The 19,518-nt window shown below is 42.4% G+C and overlaps 1 protein-coding gene across 7 annotated transcripts in view; it reads right to left on the bottom strand.

Moving 5' to 3' along the window:
- LOC106570191 (ras/Rap GTPase-activating protein SynGAP) overlaps nucleotides 1–19,518 on the bottom strand; it is a 104,917-nt gene that overhangs the window by 16,763 nt on the left and 68,636 nt on the right. For all 7 annotated transcript variants that reach the window (XM_014142238.2, XM_014142239.2, XM_014142241.2 and 4 more), the window contains 13 exons: nucleotides 16,443–16,537; nucleotides 14,880–15,001; nucleotides 14,492–14,645; nucleotides 14,206–14,304; nucleotides 13,830–14,069; nucleotides 13,382–13,717; nucleotides 13,102–13,246; nucleotides 12,655–12,799; nucleotides 12,255–12,491; nucleotides 9,191–9,392; nucleotides 4,717–4,907; nucleotides 4,216–4,420; nucleotides 3,389–4,006 (listed from right to left, as the gene is read on the bottom strand). In XM_014142238.2, coding sequence (XP_013997713.1) covers nucleotides 3,389–4,006; nucleotides 4,216–4,420; nucleotides 4,717–4,907; nucleotides 9,191–9,392; nucleotides 12,255–12,491; nucleotides 12,655–12,799; nucleotides 13,102–13,246; nucleotides 13,382–13,717; nucleotides 13,830–14,069; nucleotides 14,206–14,304; nucleotides 14,492–14,645; nucleotides 14,880–15,001; nucleotides 16,443–16,537 — 2,789 coding nt within the window. The remainder of the gene's footprint in view (nucleotides 1–3,388; nucleotides 4,007–4,215; nucleotides 4,421–4,716; nucleotides 4,908–9,190; nucleotides 9,393–12,254; nucleotides 12,492–12,654; nucleotides 12,800–13,101; nucleotides 13,247–13,381; nucleotides 13,718–13,829; nucleotides 14,070–14,205; nucleotides 14,305–14,491; nucleotides 14,646–14,879; nucleotides 15,002–16,442; nucleotides 16,538–19,518) is intronic.

Below are 19,518 nucleotides of genomic sequence, written 5' to 3'. Positions count from 1 at the left end.
TCCACTATTGTGGTTAATTCTTATTGTGGCTAGCTTCACATAGATGGGTCCGACCACCATTAATCAAATAAGAACTGTCTTATAAATGTGGGTTATTTTAGATGATGTCACCTAGCTATGTCATCCCTAAATCTTCCTCAGATTATTACCAATCCCACAAGGTATAACTCCAAACACATAGGAAAGGCTACTCTTCTTGATGTTATCCTCACAAATATTCCTGATAGGTATCAGTCTGGTGTTTTCTGTAATGACCTTAGTGATCACTGTTTTACAGCCTGTGTTTGTAATGGCTGCTCAGTGAAATGACCTGTCCTGATTTGTCATAGACGATTGCTAAAAAACATTGATGAGCAAACCTTCCTTCATGAACTGGCCTCTGTAAAATGGTATAGAATCAGCTTGATCCCTTCTGTCGAAGACACTTGGACCTTCTTTTTTGATATTTTCAGTGGTATTGTTAACAAACACGCCCCCATAAAGAAAATGAGAATTAAAAACAGGTTCAGCCCCTGGTTCGACCGTGATCGAGCAGAGTTACTCCACCTCAAGAATTGCATTTGGCAAAATGCTCGACACATCCATACTCAGGCTGACTGGCTCTCGTTCAGGCAAATGAAAAAAAAGTGCACTCAGGCTATCCGGAAGGCCAAAGTTAGTTACTTTAAGGAGCAGTTCTCTCTCTGTGGGTCTAACCCCAAGAAGTTCTGGAAAACCACTCAGGTTATGGATGTGTCACTGAAACATTAAAGGTCCTCAATGATGTCACCATTGCCCTTGATTCTAAGCAATGTTGTGCTGCTATTTTTACTGACTTGGCCAAAGCTTTTGATACAGTAGACCATTCCTTTCTTGTGGGCCGGCTAAGGAGTATTGGTGTCTCTGAGGGTGTCTTTGGCCTGGTTTGCTAACTATCTCTCTCAAATAATGCAGTGCATAAAGTCAGAAAATCTGCTGTCTCAGCCACTGCCTGTCACCAAGGGAGTACCCCTAGGCCCCACACTCTTCTCAATTTACATCAACATCATAGCTCAGGCAGTAGGAAGCTCTCTCATCCATTTATATGCATATGATACAGTCTTATTTTCAGCTGGCCCCTCCCCGGATTTAGTGTTAAATGCTCCACAACAAAGCTTTCTTAGTGCCCAACAAGCTTTCTCTATCCTTAACCTTGTTCTGAACACCTCCAAAACAAAGGTAATGTGGTTTGTTAAGAAGAATGCCCCTCTCCCCACAGGTGTGAATACTACCTCAGGGTTTAGAGCTCGAGGTAGTCACCTCATACAAGTACTTGGGAGTATGGCTAGACAGTACACTGTCCTTCTCTCAGCACATATCAAAGCTGCAGGCTAAAGTTAAATCTAGACTTGGTTTCCTCTATCGTAATTGCTCCTCTTTCACCCCAGCTGCCAAACTAACCCTGATTCAGATGAGCATTCTACCCATGCTAGATTACGGAGACAAAATGTATAGATCAGCAGGTAAGGGTGCTCTTAAGCGGCTAGATGTTCTTTACCATTCGGCCATCAGATTTGCCACCAATGCTCCTTATAGGACACATCACTGCACTCTATAATCCTCTGTAAACTGGTCATCTCTGTATACCCATTGCAATTCCACTGGTTGATGCTTATTTATAAAACCCTCTTAGGCCTCACTCCCCCCTATTTGAGATATCTACTGCAACCTTCATCCTCCACATACAACACTCGTTCTCCCAGTCATATTCTGTTAAAGGTCCCCAAAGCACACACATCCCTGGGTCGCTCGTCTTTTCAGTTAGCTGCAGCTAGCAACTGGAACGAGCTGCAACAAACACTCAAACTGGACAGTTTTATCTCAATCTCTTCATTCAAAGACTCAATCATGGACACTCTTACTGACAGTTGTGGCTGCTTTGCGTGATGTATTGTTGTCTCTACCTTCTTTCCCTTTGTGCTGTTCTCTGTGCCCAATAATGTTTGTACCATGTTTTGTGCTGCTACCATGTTGTTTTGCTATTGTGTTGTTGTCATGTTGTGTTGCTACCATACTGTGTTGTCATGTGTTGTTGCCTTGCTATGTTGTTGTCTTAGGTCTCTCTTTATGTAGTGTTGTGCTGTCTATCTTGTCGTGATGTGTGTTTTGTCCTATATTTATATGTTATTTATTTTTTATTTTTAAACCCAGCCCCCGTCCCCGCAGGAGGTCTTTTGCCTTTTGGTAGGCTGTCATTGTAAATAAGAATTTGTTCTTAACTGACTTGCCTAGTTAAATAAAGGTTACACACACACACACACACACACACACCACACTGACCAAAAAGTTATTTTGTTGGCATTTACATCCATTACCAGTAAAACATAATTAAAACCTATTTCTTTCACTTACTTGCTGTGTTGTTTCATTGTTCATTTGTTCAGTCGTTTCATTCTCAACCAGGATTTCTATGGAATGCCGTTTGGGTCTTTGCATGTCAAATAACACTATTTGATGTGTCAAATAAGCTTGTTGACCAATCAGGACCTGAATATGAATGCACGTTCATACATTTTTTACGTAATTATTAGACATTGATTACACTATCACTTGTATTTCATATGTCACAACGATTCATCGATACGTATGCTATGATGCTGGTAAAGTTGTCTTGCGCACCTACAGTGCTGGTCATAAAAAAAGCTAGCTAGCTCATGGATGCAAATAATGGACTTCCCCAAAAACATAGCAAAACGACATCTGTTTCAGTAATTTCGTTTTTATTTTACCTTTATTTAACTAGGCAATCCAGTTAAGAACAAATTCTTATTTACAATGCTGGCCCGGACAACGCTGGGCCAATTGTGCACCGCCCTATGGGACTCCCAATCACGGCCGGATGTGATACAGCCTGGATTCGAACCAGGGACTGTAGTGATGCCTCTTGCACTGAGATGCAGTGCCTTAGACCACTGCTTCCATGTGTGTGTTAACTATTTACCTGTACTAGAATGCTTAAAAGGCCGCTAAAATGTTAAATATCGGTTATCAGCATCAGGGTTTTTGGCAAGGAAAATATCGGATATCAGTATCGGCCAAGAAATGTCATATTGGTGCATCACTACAAACAATAGGCAGATACATTTCACTATCAATGCCTCTAAAAAGTGACTGCTGGGTGACTTCATTCTTATACATTTATTTAGAAATTCTATGAAATATCAATGTAAATCCATGATTGGGTTTATCAATGCAACAGACTGATTGCCAAATGTAATGTCTACATAAGGTGTTACATGCATTGTGTGGCGTATGTTTAGTATGAAGAGATGTATTCTTGTTATCGTGCACTGACAGTGTCATCTGAAATGCTGCTACCGGAAACGAATGAAGTTATATTTAAATTAAATGATTTTCCTGGAATACAGACCTGCACTTGCAGCGAAAGCTGGCGCCGGGCGTATTCAGCGTTCTGGTTCTGCCGCGTGTAGTCGTCACTGTAGCTGTGCGAGTGGACAATACTGGGCTGCACCAGACTGCTCTGTGGCCGCAGGGCCGACAGATCCTCGCTGCGCGAGAAGCCGCCGTGGCCGAAAGCCCGCACGTAGCCCTGTTGGTGGTGGGCATTGTCAAGCTCTGGGGCCAGCAGGAGCGGAGGGGGAGGCGGCTGGGCTTGAGGACGACTGTGAGGCTGACCCCGAGGGCCGTCGGCAGCCAGATGGAAGAGGGGGTTCTGGAAGGAGAGGGGGAAGTGCATGGCAGCCGCCGCATGCTGCTGTTGCTGGGAGAGAGAGTCGGTGGGACCCCCCATTTGGTGGAGGGGTCCCCCCATCTGGCTCAGCCTCAAACCAGAGCCCCCCGAGCCACCGGCAGACATGTGGCCTCCCATGCGAAGCGGGCCTCCCAGGTTCCCGAAACTGTGGCCCAGGCCTGCAATGGAGGCCTGGGAGGAGTTGAGCATATCACCCACCGAATGGAGGTTGGAGATGCTGTTCATGCGTGAGTCCTGCAGGTCCATCATGGACACGCTTTTGTTCACACTGAGGACCTAAGAGAGAAAACATAACCTGTCAACTGGAATAACCTATTATCCCTTATGACCCAAAAATGTTCACTATTTAGTGATTGGGATAATTCATAACTAAATTGTGAGGTATATTAGGAGTTGTAATATACTGTATGTGTCCAACTCAATGTTGTTGGTAGTCAATTCATTGATGGCTGCTAGTGGCAATAAATCATTGCATTGGAGTTTACCTTTGGGTCTGGCTCAGTGATGTCAGAACTGCTGGTGCAGTATGCAGGGCTGGACCGAGCCAAAGGGGGACGGGTCACGTAGAAAACGTCCTTTGAACCGCGGGGGTCTCGTTCCGCAAAGCTTCCCATGCTGACGTGAGACGAGAGGACCCCACCCCCAGATAATCCCGAGGTTGGGGAGGGGAGACGGGAGATGTCTATTGAGCTGGGGGAGGATCATCACCATTATCTATCATTATTACCATTGTCAGGGGCTGTATTTGAAAGCTATAGTGTATATTTTAGGCTCACACCTCACTCCTCTTTGCGTCAACATTGTTTGTTTATAAAGACTCAAATGACAACAATGAAATTGTACAATAATAGCTGTTGGATTATGATAAGGGTGAAACAGTACTAAATGAATGAAGCATTCATAATTTACATTCTTCAATAATCAATACGTATCAATTGAAATGGCCAATCTTACACAGATTGTGCCTTTAAGCTTGGAGCAGTTACCTGTTGAGATCCCGCATCATGAGGCTCTGGAAATCGGATGATACCATGCGATTGAAGGAAGGCCGTGTGATGAGCCTGTCCTGCTGTCTGTCTGGCTGGTGGCTGGCCTGCCGGTGGAGCTGGGGGTTCCTCAAGGCTACACTGATGTCATTCAGCAGACGTGGCAAGGGGCCAAGCTTCAGAATAGCATCCTGGGAGACAAAGTACAATGAAAAGATTGGACAGTTTATCCCCAATTGTGTCCTTTCTCGTGAAGTGTGCACTCATTCACTTCCATTCGTGTATTTACAAGGAAAATAGTGTTATAAGAAATGTGGTGGAACCTCTATCTAGCGCAGGGCTATTCATTTCCGGTCTTGGAGGGCCAAAACACCTACTTTTCATCCTTTCCTTCTAATTGGGGACTGATTCAGACTTGGGACACCAGGTAGGTGCAATTAACTACCAGCCCTCCAGAACCCTGATCTAGCCCATGCCTCCACCAATTTCAATGCTTATAAATGATTGGGGAGGAGTGCATAAATGCAAATCTCTGGAGAAAGAACAGAGAATTGGGATACAGGGGTCATGGAGAGACTGGCTACATTTCAATAGTCTAGAGCGGCTTCTTTTCCTCTCATTCATCTACACTGAGGTGAAGGAACTGAGCAGGCAAAAGCAGATGTCAACCATATTGCTATCACCTGTTTTGTGTTCTCAGACAATTAAAAGTGATTTCCCCTTCCCCTCGTTCACACCCCTTTCAGTTTCACTTATATTATACTTACCAGTGCTCCACATCATTTGCATTCTCTCTCTAAAATGGATTCTACCATTTTAAAGTGAACAGAGAGGAGGGAGCCAAAATATAAATGGAATTCAGCCAAGTGAACAGCAGTAGTGGACAGAGTGAAAATACAAATGGATTTCAGCCAAGAGGTGGTGAGAGAAGAGGCGTAAAGGGGTGGCGGAGGGAAACCAGTAGCAGGAGGTATATCAGCAGAAGAAAAGCGTATTATATCTGTAGTACAGCCACTTGATATTTATTTTTATACTTCAAAGATGCAAAAATAGCAGAAAATAGCTAAAAACATGTTTTTTTAATGATAAAAGGCATGCCTTATGCCTTGCTGCTGCCATGCTCCTCCTCATGCTGCCAGTGTAGTGGGCAGCATTGACAACAGCAGGAGTGTAATTAGTCGTGGCTCAAGCCGTGACATTTTTGGGGCCAGGTGTAGCATTGCTGTTACCTTGATCAGCTGGAGATGGGAAAATATTCAGCAACTCTTGGAGGACAATGGAATTTGTCCTAAAAAATGTTTTGTTATTTTCAAAACCAATGCATTTAGGATGCAATATCCCAAGGAAGGGTACAGTATATACCAAAACATGTTGTTTTTAAAAATAAATAAGTATTTTTAAGTCAACTTCCTGTGTCCTAATTTTCCTTTTGCTCTTTGGTTCATGTGCGTTTTTTGAAAAGTGATGGAGCGACAGTATTTTCTTTATGTAATGGCATGGATGATGACTAGAGATGCAACGGTACACAGTATGTTATCGAACCATTCGGTACGCCCCGCGGAATTATGGTATGCCTGTCATTTTCCTATAATTTCCAAAACGTTCTTATTGCACTGCAGACTACACGGACGTTGTACATTCAGATACACAGAACCAGATGCGCAGGTTGTGGCTGTTAGGGGGCTCCTGAGGGCTGACAAACTTTACTCCACAGCAATGCCTCAAAATGTAGTGACTGCAACCCCTTCCCCCTTAACCTCTTTGGGCTAGGGGGCAATATTTTCACATCCGGATGAAAAGCGTGCCCAGAGTAAACTGCCTGCCACTCAGGCCCAGAAGCAAGGATATGCATATTATTAGTAGACTTGGATAGAAAACACTCTGACGTTTCTAAAACTGTTTGAATGATGTCTGTGAGTATAACAGAACTCACATGGCAGGCGAAAACCTGAGAAAAATCCAACCTGGAAATGGGAAATCTGAGGTTTGTAGTTTTTCAAGTGATTGCCTATCCAATATCCAGTGTAAATGGGGTCAGATTGCACTTCCTAAGGCTTCCACTAGATGTCAACAGTCTTTAGAAAGTTGTTTCAGGCTTCTATTGTGAAAGGGGAGAGAATAAGACCACTCACAGTAAGTGGCTCAGCTGAAAGCCATGAGTTGTTTATCGCGCACGGCCGTGAGCGTGAGCTCCGTTCCCTTTCCTTTCTAATGACAACGGAATTGTCCGGTTGGAATATTATTGAAGATTTATGATAAAAACATCCTAAAGATTGATTATATACATCGTTTGACATGTTTCTACAAACTTTAATGGAACTTTTTTGACTTTTCATCTGGACTTAGTGCCCGCGCTTTGTGCATTTGGATTTGTGAACTAAACGCACAAACAAAAAGGAGGTATTTGGACATAAAGATGAACTTTATCGAACAAAAGAAACATTTATTGTGGAACTGGGATTCCTGGGAGTGCATTCCGATGAAGATCATCAAAGGTAAGTGAATATTTATAACGCTATTTCTGACTTTTGTTGACTCCACAACATGGCGAGTATCTATGGCTTGTTTTGGTGGCTGAGCGCTGTACTCAGATTATCGCATGGTGTGCTTTCGCCATAAAGCTTTTTTGAAATCTGACACAGCGGTTGCATTAAGGAGAAGTTTATTTTTAATCCTATGTATAACACTTGTATCTTTCATCAAAGTTTATGATGAGTATTTCTGTAAATTGATGTGGCTCTCTGCAAATTCCCCGGATGTTTGAGGCAAAACATTACTGAACATAACGCGCCAATGTAAACTGAGATTTTTGGATATAAATATGAACTTTATCGAACAAAACATACATGTATTGTGTAACATGAAGTCCTAAGATCATCAAAGGTTAGTGATTAATTTTATCTCTATTTCTGCTTTTTGTGACTCCTCTCTTTGGCTGGAAAATGGCTGTATGTTTTTTTGTGACTAGGCGCTGACCTAACATAATCGCATGGTATGCTTTCGCCGTAAAGCCTTTTTGAAATCGGACACTGTGGTTGGATTAACAAGAAGTTTATCTTTAAAATGGTGTATAATACTTGTATGTTTGAGGAATTTTAATTATGACATTTCTGTTGTTTGAATTTGGATTTGAATTTGAAGAGGCACCGACGTCTTTCAAATCCGCTGTGTGTGAACATTTTGGATTCAGCGTTCAATATGATGAAGAGGGTAAGAAGACCATAAACAAAGTACAGTCTGCAAGCATTGCTTTGCCACTGTCGGCTACTCGAGTGGAAACACATCTAACATGATGTGTCATTTATGTCGCCATCACCCGGCCGTATCACTTGCAGGTGGAGCTGGAGCAAGAGTCCACTCGTTAGCGAAAACACAACAATCTCTCGCTGCTGCCTTCCAACAACAATTTGCGATAAATTCAGAAAAACAAAGAAATAACAAAAGCAGTGGGAGTATTCATAGCCAAAGATTTGAGCCCTATTCGGTGGTTACTGACTCGGGATTTCGTCACCTGATGAAAAAAATTGAACCGCCTTACAATGTTCCCTCCGGCACACATTTCAGCAGCAAAATAATTCCCAAACTCTATGAAACATCACGGAGAGAAATTGAAACGAATTGACACAGACACCCTATCTAGATCTCTCCACTGATAGTTGGACCTCCAGAGCAACTCAGTACCTCACTGTGACGGTTCATTATGTACTGGATTGGGAGATGAAGAGCTACAGGTTGTCAAAGCTAAGAAGCACTTTTCATTTGAATGTTTTTCTCCCCTTGATTTCATACAGTAGAGACAGAAACCAGGCCTGAATGGAAAGTTTTATTTGTCTATAGGCAAATAAAGAGTTCATTGTTTAAAGGGTGATGTGTTTACATTTTTTTCTTAAATATAAAGATACCTTAAATGATACCGTTACCGTGGCCAACAAACCGCGATTCATATCGAACAGTGGGCCCACTACCGTTGCATCCCTAGTGATGACTAACCTTGCCTGAGACCTGAAAACTATGACCAGGCTTCAGATTAGCTGGCTTAGCATGTGTGTGGTGTACAAAAGACCAGGGTTCGAACCTAGACGGTCACATTCCAAATAATCTCGTTCTCAGACACTTCCACCCAAATGCACGAAGAGTCTGGTGGACCAACGTGTTAAATTTGGCCTTCGTTATCCAATTATACAGAAAGAACGGGAGAAATGTAGGCATCGGCTTAATCGACCAACCAATCATCTACCACAACACCTTCTCCCTAACCCTACATGTCTTGTGCGCACCGCAAGTTCCATTTTGAACCACGCTTCACAGTCGTGTGATTCACTTAAATTAAATGAAGGCAAATACTTGACTCATTAAGGTCAATCTCATAGAATTCTATTGTCACTCCCACTAAGGCCAACTTTGAATCGTTGATGTCCCAGGCTTATATGTACTGTGCACAATAGCCTTGGGACGAGGTTACATTCCACATTACCTTGCTCAGTTGGGCCATGACTTCCCACAGCAGGCTGTGGAGCACCGACAGCTCCCTGCCCAGGTCGATGTAGCCCTCGAAGCCCCCGGCGTTGCTCCCCGTGTCCATGTTGGAGATCTCGTACAGGAATTGCTGCATGGAACCCCACTCCATCTCCAAAAACTCATTCATGAAACACATGTGATCCTCTTTGCCACTAAACCTGAGGGGAGAAAAGACAGCAGTGTGGAGGGAGCATATAGAGAGAGTAGGGGAAAGAAGAGAGACACTGGGGGACAGAGAGAAAGAAGTTCCCACAGACAGTGAAAGATTGAGGGAGAAAGGGACAAGATACAGTGCCTTCGGAAAGTATTCAGACCCCTTTACCTTTTCCACAATTTCTTAGGTTACAGCCTTATTCTAAAATGTATTAAATCGTTTTTTTTATTCATCAATCTACACACAATAACTTATAATGACAAAGCAAAAATGGGTTTTTAGAAATGTTTGCTAATTTATGAAGAAAACCCCCCTGGAAAGATCATATTTACATAAGTATTCAGACCCTTACACAGTACTTTGTTGGAGCACCTTCGGCATCGATTACAACCTCGAGTCTTATTGTGTATGACGCTATAAGCTTGGCACACCTGTATTTGGGGAGTTTCTCCCATTCTTCTCTGCAGATCCTCTCAGGCTCTGTCAGGTCTGATGGGGAGCGTTGCTGCACAGGTATTTTCAGGTCTCCAGAGATGTTAGATCGGGTTCAAGTCCGGGCTCTGGCTGGGCAACTCAAGGACATTCAGACTCGTCCCAAAGCCACTCCTGTGTTGTCTTGGCTGTGTGTTTAGGGTTGCTGTCCTGTTGGAATGCCCAGTCTGAGGTCCTGAGTGTTCTGGAGCAGGTTTTCATCAAGGATCTCTCTGTACTTTGCTCCATTCATCTTTGCCTCGATTCTGAGTAGTCCACTAGTCCCTGCCGCTGAAAAACATCCCCACAGCATGATGCTGCTACCACCATGCTTCACCGTAAGGATGGTGCTAGGTTTCCTCCAGACGTGGCACTTGGCATTCAGGCCAAAGAGATCAATCTTGGTTTCATAAGACCAGAGAATCTTGTTTCTCATGGTCTGAGAGTCTTTAGGGTGCTTTTGGCAAACTCCATGTGGGTTGTAAGGTGCCTTTTACTGAGAAGTGGCTTCTGTCTAGACACTCTACCATAAAGGCCTGAGAGGTGGAGTGCTGCAGAGATGGTTGTCCTTCTGGAAGGTTCTCCCATCTCCACAGAGGAACTGAAGAGCTCTATCAGAGTGACCATCGGGTTCTTGGTCACCTCCCTGACAAAGCCCTTCTTCCCCGAATTGCTCAGTTTAGCCAGGTGGCCAGCTCTAGGAAGAGTCTGTGTTCTTGGGGACCTTCAATGCTGCAGAAATGTTTTGGTTTCTTCCCCAGGCCTGTGCCTCGACACAATCCTGTCTCGGAGCTCTATGGACAATTTCTTCGACCTCATGGCTTGATTTTTGCTTGGAGATGCACTGTCAACTGTGGGACCTTATATAGACAGGTATGTGCCTTTCCAAATCATGTCCAATCAATTTAATTTACCACAGGTTGTAGAAACATCTGAAGGATGATCAATGGAAACAGGATGCACCTGACCTCAATTTTGTGTCTCGTAGCAAAGAGTCTGAATACTTATGTAAATAAGGTATTTCTGTTTTTTACTTTTAATACATTTGCAAAAAAACTCTAAAAAACAGTTTTCGCTTTGTCATTATGGGGTATTGTGTGGAGATCTGCTGCTTTTTTAAAATCAATTTTAGAATATGGCTGTAACGTAACAAAATGTGGAAAAAGTCAAGGGGTCTGAATACTTTCCGAAGGCACTGTGTATAGTATAGAGTACAGAGAAATAGAGATAACGGAGTATGGAGAGATAACAAGAGAGGGGAGAGAGACAGTGTGAAAATGCAAAGAATGAAAGAGCAGGTGAGGAGATGGAAGGATACAGTACAAAAAACAGGTGATGGTGAGGGGGAGAATTGATTTATTCATACTTTATCCTTGTCTACAATGTGACAAGAACATGGCTAAAACAAATAATTTCTGTGTAGACAGACTTCTCCACCCTCTGAACATTTGTGAGATTAAAAGCTGTTACTGTCACTTTTGTGCACAATCATCTTGTTTGTGGGCAATCATGTTGGATGAATTCTTCATTCACCATTCCCAAAGGAACAAAAACAATTGGTAATACTTTACTTCATGCTGACTGATATAATGTATTATGATGCAGTTATAATGCATAGTAAGATTTAAGCAAGGCATAAGCATTTATGACCCTATTGTAATGTTGTGGAAATAGTGAATGGATTGGTTCCTGGAAGAGTAACTGGTCGAGGACATAGATAATGACTTATCGAGGCTTGATTGGTAGTGGACATACTGAATAAATTGGGGAAATGTATTCAGTTATTTTGTACAGGACAGGTGAGGGGTGGCTAAATGTGAGGGAAGGCTAAAATAAAGGTTATGTTAAAAGAAAGGCTAAATGTAAGAGAATGCTAAAAGCAAGGAAAGGCTACGTGTTAGTAAATTGTACATAGGAGGAAAGGCTAAAAATAAAGTTAATGGTAAATGAAAGTGACGGCTGAATGGGAGGGAAGGCTAAAATAAACACAATGATAAAATAAAGGGAAGGCTGCATGGGAGGGAAGGCTAAAAGAAACACAATGATAAAATATAGGGAAGGCTGCATGGGAGGGAAGGCTAAAAGAAACACAATGATAAAATATAGGGAAGGCTGCATGGGAGGGAAGGCTAAAAGAAACACAATGATAAAATATAGGGAAGGCTGCATGGGAGGGAAAGCTAAAAGAAACACAATGATAAAATATAGGGAAGGCTGCATGGGAGGGAAGGCTAAAAGAAACACAATGATAAAATATAGGGAAGGCTGCATGGGAGGGAAGGCTAAAAGAAACACAATGATAAAATATAGGGAAGGCTGCATGGGAGGGAAAGCTAAAAGAAACACAATGATAAAATATAGGGAAGGCTGCATGGGAGGGAAAGTAGTGACTGACTTGGAGAAGCTGGCCAGGTTCTGCACCACCTTGGCGATGAGGGTAAGAGTGCGGGATGTCCGCTCTCCGGGGTACTCCTGGGTGAGGTTGAAGAGAGAGGGCGACATGATGGCGGGACACAGAAAGCGTAGAAAGAGGGAGGAGCTGATGAGGCGGTCTGCGATGTCCTCCCTTCCCCGCTCGGCACACCTGACCCTCCAAGAGGCAAAGACATCCTTCAGCTCCCGCGGAAACACACTAGAATGAAAGGGTAGGACAGAAGGACAGAATATTACTTTATTTTCCATTGCAAATGTTGTTGTTTTTTTGGGGGGGGGACAAACACCCCACCATACTTGAAAGGATGCTATGTTACTGACAAATTTGTACAATGGCATAGTCATGTGGAAGAAGTTCTGACCAATGAGAGTTGACAATCTTGCAGAGTGCCAGCTCGCAGCACATGCGGAGATTGGCTTGGTGGTCAGCGAGGACAGACGGTGGAGTGCGCATGGGATCCACTTCACAATTCTCCTCTGACTCGTATAATGCTCGAATGAACTCCCCTGTCAACGAGACAACGGTTCATTAATCCCCATCAGTATCTTCTTCTTCATCATAGTCTTCTGATCAACATCATTGTCACTCATCATTTCAAATACTTCAGCTGTGCTTGATTCAGCTTGCCTGTTCAATAAAAAAGTCTTAAAAGTGCTAACTCCACTCACCTGGCACTCCAGTCAAGGTCAAGCAAACACTCAAAGTATTTGATCGATTTCAAATAATCTTTGAAACCATGTCTGGATTTGATCATTTCAGGTAATTTTCCACAGGTATTGGTATACAATGAAATAATCTAGAGTTTTACCTATGGCATCCTTGAGGTACCGGTGCCCTATCAATTTGAGGTACTCCTCTATGGCTTTAGTAGCAAGGGTGTTCTCTCGAAAGATCAGATGCTCTCTGTCCATGAATCTATCCACCTCGCACATCGCCATGTCTGAAAGGAAGTCCTGAAAAAAGAACATGCTCCTCAAACAAACAACACAAACACATTGTACAGCAGACACATTTGCAAAACATTTAGAAAGGGGTTACTCTCCAACAGGAGTGCTTGGCCACCCCTGCTGTAGTGCCTTCCTTCCTACCTTGGCCTTGCCTGTGCTCTGGAGAATGTGCACCAGCGCGAACGCCACCTCCTCTTTGCTTTTGACACTGAGCAGAGGCTCCAGCACGGCACACAGCGTACGGTAGTTATTGGTGATGTACTCAGCGAACTCCTTGTACAGCTCCATGGGCAGGATGCTCATGGTCTGGTAACGGGACTTGAGGCGGATTGAGGCATTGATGACCTTGCCACCGCCTACACCGCCACCCTTAGCCAAAGCACTGGGCTGGATCACCGGGTACCACTGCTCCACAAACTGCCTGCCTGTGATGCTCGATATGGGGATAGTGACCAGGCCGAGGTACGTGCTCTTCTCCTAGGTTAGAGAACAGAATGGCGAATAGAATAGAAAGGAATATTTGAGTCACACTGCAAACACAAAGATAGACAAAGAGAAATACAACCACCATAGAGAGAAAAACACAGACCTTGCGTCTCTTTTTGTCTGTCTCCTTGTAAAGGTGCAGGCGTAGGCTGCGAATGGCAGGCAAGTTGTTGAACTCAAAGTGCTCGCCCCAGAAGACTGTGTCTGTACGCGGCTTGCTAGTGGTGCGTGCATACAGCATGTCATCCAGACACAGCTCACAATAGTACCGCTTCTTAGGCGGAAGGTCCCTGGCCTCAATGATCCACAGCTTAAGCACATTGTCCACCCTTCGACTGTTGTCCTAAAATGGCAGCATTAGAGACAGAGTGAGAGAGAGATGAAGACTGCTGAAACTAATGGAGATGATCTTACAATTTTTATGCCAAAAAAGGCATTTTGAGTGTGGACTGCAAGCAGGGTCCTCTCTATTTGTTCACCTTGTTGGGCTTGATAGCTCTTTGTAGATTCTCAATCCATTTGTCTCTCTCAGCGGCCGAGCGGCAGGCAAAGCATTTCGTCCCTGAAATGGTGGTCACCTGCAGTCAAACAGACCCATAGAAGTCAATTCATCAATTATATTGTTTGTTGCGTGTTAGTGTGTAACAGTTGATCAATTGTTATCACCTTTACCCATCAACTGGGAAGACACAGCTGTAATAACTGTTTCAGATGTAATATTAGGAGAGATACTATCCTCTATTCTTCTGGCAGCAGTGCACACACCTCAAAGCAGTACTCCTGGCCCAATATGCTGGAGTGGACAGGTTTGATGACAGCATCTTCATCCAGCGTGAGGTCCAGAGCCTCCGCTGCACTGCTAGGGGAGAGCAGGGACTCGTGAGAGTGGGACTCCTTGAAGCTCTGCATTAGACGGGTCCTAAAGAGAGATAGAGAGAGAGGGTGTGTTTACGGTAACAGTGCTTTGAAACAAGAACTTCTAAATATAATTTGGCACAAAAGTAACCACTGTTACAATATATTGTACATATTGGAAAACACCAGGCAAAAAAAACAGAAAAGAAAAGAAGTGTAAAATAAAGCATTACAGAGTATAGAATAGGGACGACAAGTGTACGTCACACATGCAAACTTTTGGGAAAGTGTTAGCTACCTCTCCTGATCAGCACTACGGAAACGGGGTAGAATCATGTGGCGGAAGCTGCTGGTTCGATCCAGTTTGGGCTGGCTCTTTGCCCTCTTGATGGAGCCCTTCAACTTTCGACTGAGGAAGCTCTGTTAGGGACAGCAGAGGAGACTATTACACAGGTGGGGACGTCCATTCCATAAATAATGGAATCATTAAACCCTTCCTTCAAAATAGGTGCTATCTGCAAAATCAGTGCAAGCACGTGTCCATGTTATTGTTGGTGGTGGTGATGGTTATGGTACTGATGGCCACTGGAGGAGGCTATTGGGCTACAGGTAAAGCATCAATGTCCATTCAATAATGTTGTTTCAGTGGGCTATGCCGATTCAGTCACTAAGATGGATGGTGTAAGCCTATTTGAAAACTCGAAAACTCAATTGGAGGAGTACTTTTAACTGGTGTACTTTTAATTTGGAATCTGTAAATTAGTACCATTACTGTTAGCAAAGGTGTAAAGTACTTAAGTAAAAATACTTTCAAGTACTACTTAAGTAGTTTTTTTAGGTATATGTACTTTACTTTACTACTTATATTTTTGACTACTTTTACTTTTACTTCACTACATTCCTAAAGAAAATAATGTACTTTTTACTCCATACATTTTCTCTGACACCCAAAAATACTTCTTACATTTTGAATGCTCAGCAGGACTGGAAAATTGTTATTTGTTTGTAAATTATGTGTAACGCCCTGGCCATAGAGAGGGGTTTTTTGTTCTTTATTTTGGTTAGGCCAGGGTGTTACATTGGGTGGGCGTTCTATGTTCTTTTTCTTTGTTTTTGTATTTCTTTGTTTTGGGCCGTGTGTGGCTCCCAATCAGGCACAGCTGAAGTTCGTTGTTGTTGATTGGGAGTCACACATAAGTGCATGTTTTTCCGTTGGGGTTTTGTGGGTAATTGTTTCTGTCATTGTGTTTCACCTGACAGGACTGTTTGGCTGTCAGTTTCTTGTTTTGTATTTGTATAGTGTTCCGGTTAAGAATTAAATATGATGAACACTAACTCCGCTGCGTTTTGGTCCACTCTCTCTCATGGCAGTCGTTACAGAATGTCTGAGTGTTGGAATGTGCCCCTGGTTCTCAGTAAATGTTTAAAAAACAAGAAAATGCTACCGTCTGGATTGCTTAATATAAGGAATTTGATTTGATTTCTACTTTTACTTTTGATACTTAAGTATATTTTAGCAATTACATTTACTTTTGATACTTAAGAATACTTAAAACCAAATACTTTTAGACTCAAGTAGTATTTTACTGGGTGACTTTTACTTTTACTTGAGTCATTTTACATTAAATTAAGGTATCTTTACCTTAACTCAAGTATAACATTTGGGTACTTGTTCCACCACTTACTGTTAGCCTACTACCTATTACTATTATTGAATCTACTCTGTACAAAAGAGAACAGGGAGATGAGGGAGAATAATGCTAGAGAGCAGGAAGTGCAGCTAATATGGGTGGGTAGAACTTTACTGTAAGGCCTGGATTAAGTGGAAATGACAGGTAATGTAGCATGTTCCAGTACTTACTTGTTGTCTGAAGGGTTGTGGGGGGGCAGTGGGAGGGGTTTCCATGCTTGGCTGTCTCGCAGTGGCAATGCTCTTCCTGCGAGCGCGAGTGTGCTCTGAGAGAGAGAGAGATAAGGAACCCAAGTACCTTAAGTCCAGTCTGAAACTGTAACTTAATATCTACTCTGACCATGGGAAAAAGTGCAAGAATAGTCTAAACAAAAAATATCTCCAGGTGAGCCAGTGCATGGTAGTGCCTGTTTGTTTTGCTCATCAGTTGGGTGCATATTTTGTCTGGGCCATGTTCAGCAGGCAAATGTTGTAGAATGTTGCTGATTTAACAGTCAAGAATAGAGCTGATGTGACTACTAATTCTAAATGTCAGAGAGGCATGTTTGTTCTATCTGAACATTTTACTGTGCTTATTTCGCACACATCACGCCTATGACCTGGCCCTGTCCTCCATTCCCTAGTCGTGCCAAAGGTTTGAAGGGGTGCGGTCAAGATAAACGATGAAGAAATTACAAGTACAGTCAGCTACACAATGAAGAAATGCTAGCCATATGTCCACATCATAAATGTCTACATTCAGAAGCAGATACGAAAGTAGGCCACCAGAAAAATTACGTGAACATGGAAAATAACCACCAACTGGAGGGCAGATTATATGAAAGTACTCCTTGGCGTATGGGCAGATGAGAATTATCCTCTGCGTCAACGCTTTTGTGCCCCCCTCTCCATCGAGCCAAGCGACTGAGGGAGCTTCAGTTGGCTAGCCAACTGGGGGGATACCTATATAATCATATGATCAATTATATATGAATAGCACTCCCTCTACTCTACTACTATACAACCTATAACATAAAGTCATCGACTTTGTTGGTTAAAGCAATGGTAAATTAAATATCTCAAACCACCCCAACAAGATGGTTGCCAGACTGTAAACAAAAAAGCTATTTTCTACCAATTCAATTCCTATGGTTACACCCACACCCCCTTTATTTCACCCTTAATAGCGGACAGTCAATATCTGACATTTTCCTCAGTTTTCCAGTAGAGCAATGGTAACCTTCTGAATACTTAAGGCACTATAAATACTCACTCTCCTTCTCATCTGTTCTTCTCTCCCACACACTCTTTTACATAATTCCAGTGGTGTACTCCCCCTCCTCTCGACTGTTTCTCTCTGTCATCCTCCCCTCTCCTCTGTACCTTCTCTTTTCTCTTCTTTTTCTTTTCATCCTGCTGTCTAACACATTTCCCCTGCTAGTCATTTCTCTAAGAAGGGCTACGCATTTTAATGTGAGTTGATACATATCAATCAATTAAGTAATAATAACAGACCCTAAAAGCAATCCCTTATTTAGGTTGTATACATACATAGATACATGCACGAACACACACACACACACACACACTAATACGCAACTGTAATTTACATCTAAAAAAATCCTATGCTGTATTGGAAACATTGTGCAATATGAGGTAGAGGTAGATTATCACAAAAATATAACTGTCTCTGCTCGAATTTGAATCTGGATAGGCTATCCCCGGCCTCAGATCAATTTAAGATAGATGCATTGATTTTAATCTGACTTAATTGATCTCAAAACCCACATAGTTAAATGTGAAAAACATTATTTGATTTCATTCTTACTAATAACCCCCATAAATACTTGTCTAGTGGAGTATTCTCATACGATCTCAGCGATTATTGTCCCATAGTATGTATTAGAGATACGAATTAGAAAAATCCTGTTTTCTGCTCAAGATGACATGTTCTACTCTGATTTAGCCACTGTCTCCTGTATAGCTGACCCTAAGTTGGTTCTAGAAAATGTCTCCTCGATATTTATTCCTCTGGCAGATAAACACGCACCTTTTAAACAATTCAGAATCAAAGATTTCTTCTGAGTGATCAGAGCTCATTCAGATGAGATATCAGGTTTGGGCCAAAGCATGGAAATCTGACTGTGTAGTAGACTGGCAATCTTTCAGACATTTAAGAAACATATGTAATATCTCGATTAAGAAAGCTAAATCAAGCTACTTTTTCTGACTCTGCTGGTGATCCTTCAAAATGTTGGAAAACAGCAAATGCACTGAAGCATACAAATTCCTCTTCTTCCCTACCTAAGCAAGTTCTGTCTGCCTTTGGCATCATAACTGAGAAGAATGGGATAAGTGATGCTTTTAATCATCATTTTATCTCGGTAGGCTTTTTATTTGAGAGAAACGGTGGTGTAGTTGACCCTGGTCAGTCAATCAACTGCTCTTCCCTCTGCCAGCCTCTAGCTGACTCGACGCTTAACCTGTCAACTTCTAGTTAATCTTTGTTTTCATTCCAACAATTAACTATTTGTGATGTGCTACATGCCATGCTTTAGACTGAGGTAAAAAAAAATCCACTAGAGCTGATATGCTTGATCAATATTGATGCAGCTCTTTGTCCCCCTGGTTGCTGAATCATTAACCCATATTTTTTACCTGACAATTATATCTGGTACTATCCCCAAGGTTTGGAAAGCAGCCCATGTACTCCCCCTTCACAAAGTTGGTGACCCTTGTGACCTAAATAATTATCAGCCTAACTCTCCTGCCTAGCTAAAATATTAGAATCCTTGATTAATTCTCACTTAAGATCTTTGAAATGTTTTCTAAATGTCCATTAGTCAGGTTTTAGACCAGGTCATAGCATCATCTCTGCTGCATCCCTAGTTATAAATGAGGTGGTTAACTGTATGGATAAAAGGCAAGATTGTGCTGCCTTCTTCATTGACCTGTCAAAGGCTTTCCATACTGTTGATCACTCACTGCTAATTCCGAGGCATTCCTCAATTGGCCTAGACCAGGCTGCATGCAACTGGTTTAAATATTACTTGACAGATAGAACTCAATGTACAGTGCATTGGGAAAGTTTTCAGACCCTTCAACTTTTTTCATATTTTGTTACGTTACAGCCTTATTCTAAATTGTATTACATAGTTTGTTCCCTCATCGATCTACACACAATACCCCATAATGACAAAGCAAAACGTTTTTTTTTAAGACATTTTTGCTAATGTCTAATTTAAAAAAAACTTAAATATCACATTTA

This window comes from Salmo salar, chromosome ssa14 (assembly GCF_905237065.1).
Source record: "Salmo salar chromosome ssa14, Ssal_v3.1, whole genome shotgun sequence".
Lineage (NCBI taxonomy): Eukaryota > Metazoa > Chordata > Actinopteri > Salmoniformes > Salmonidae > Salmo > Salmo salar.
The sequence above is the reverse complement of the archived record's forward strand: the minus strand, read 5'-3'. Positions and strand labels throughout refer to the sequence as shown.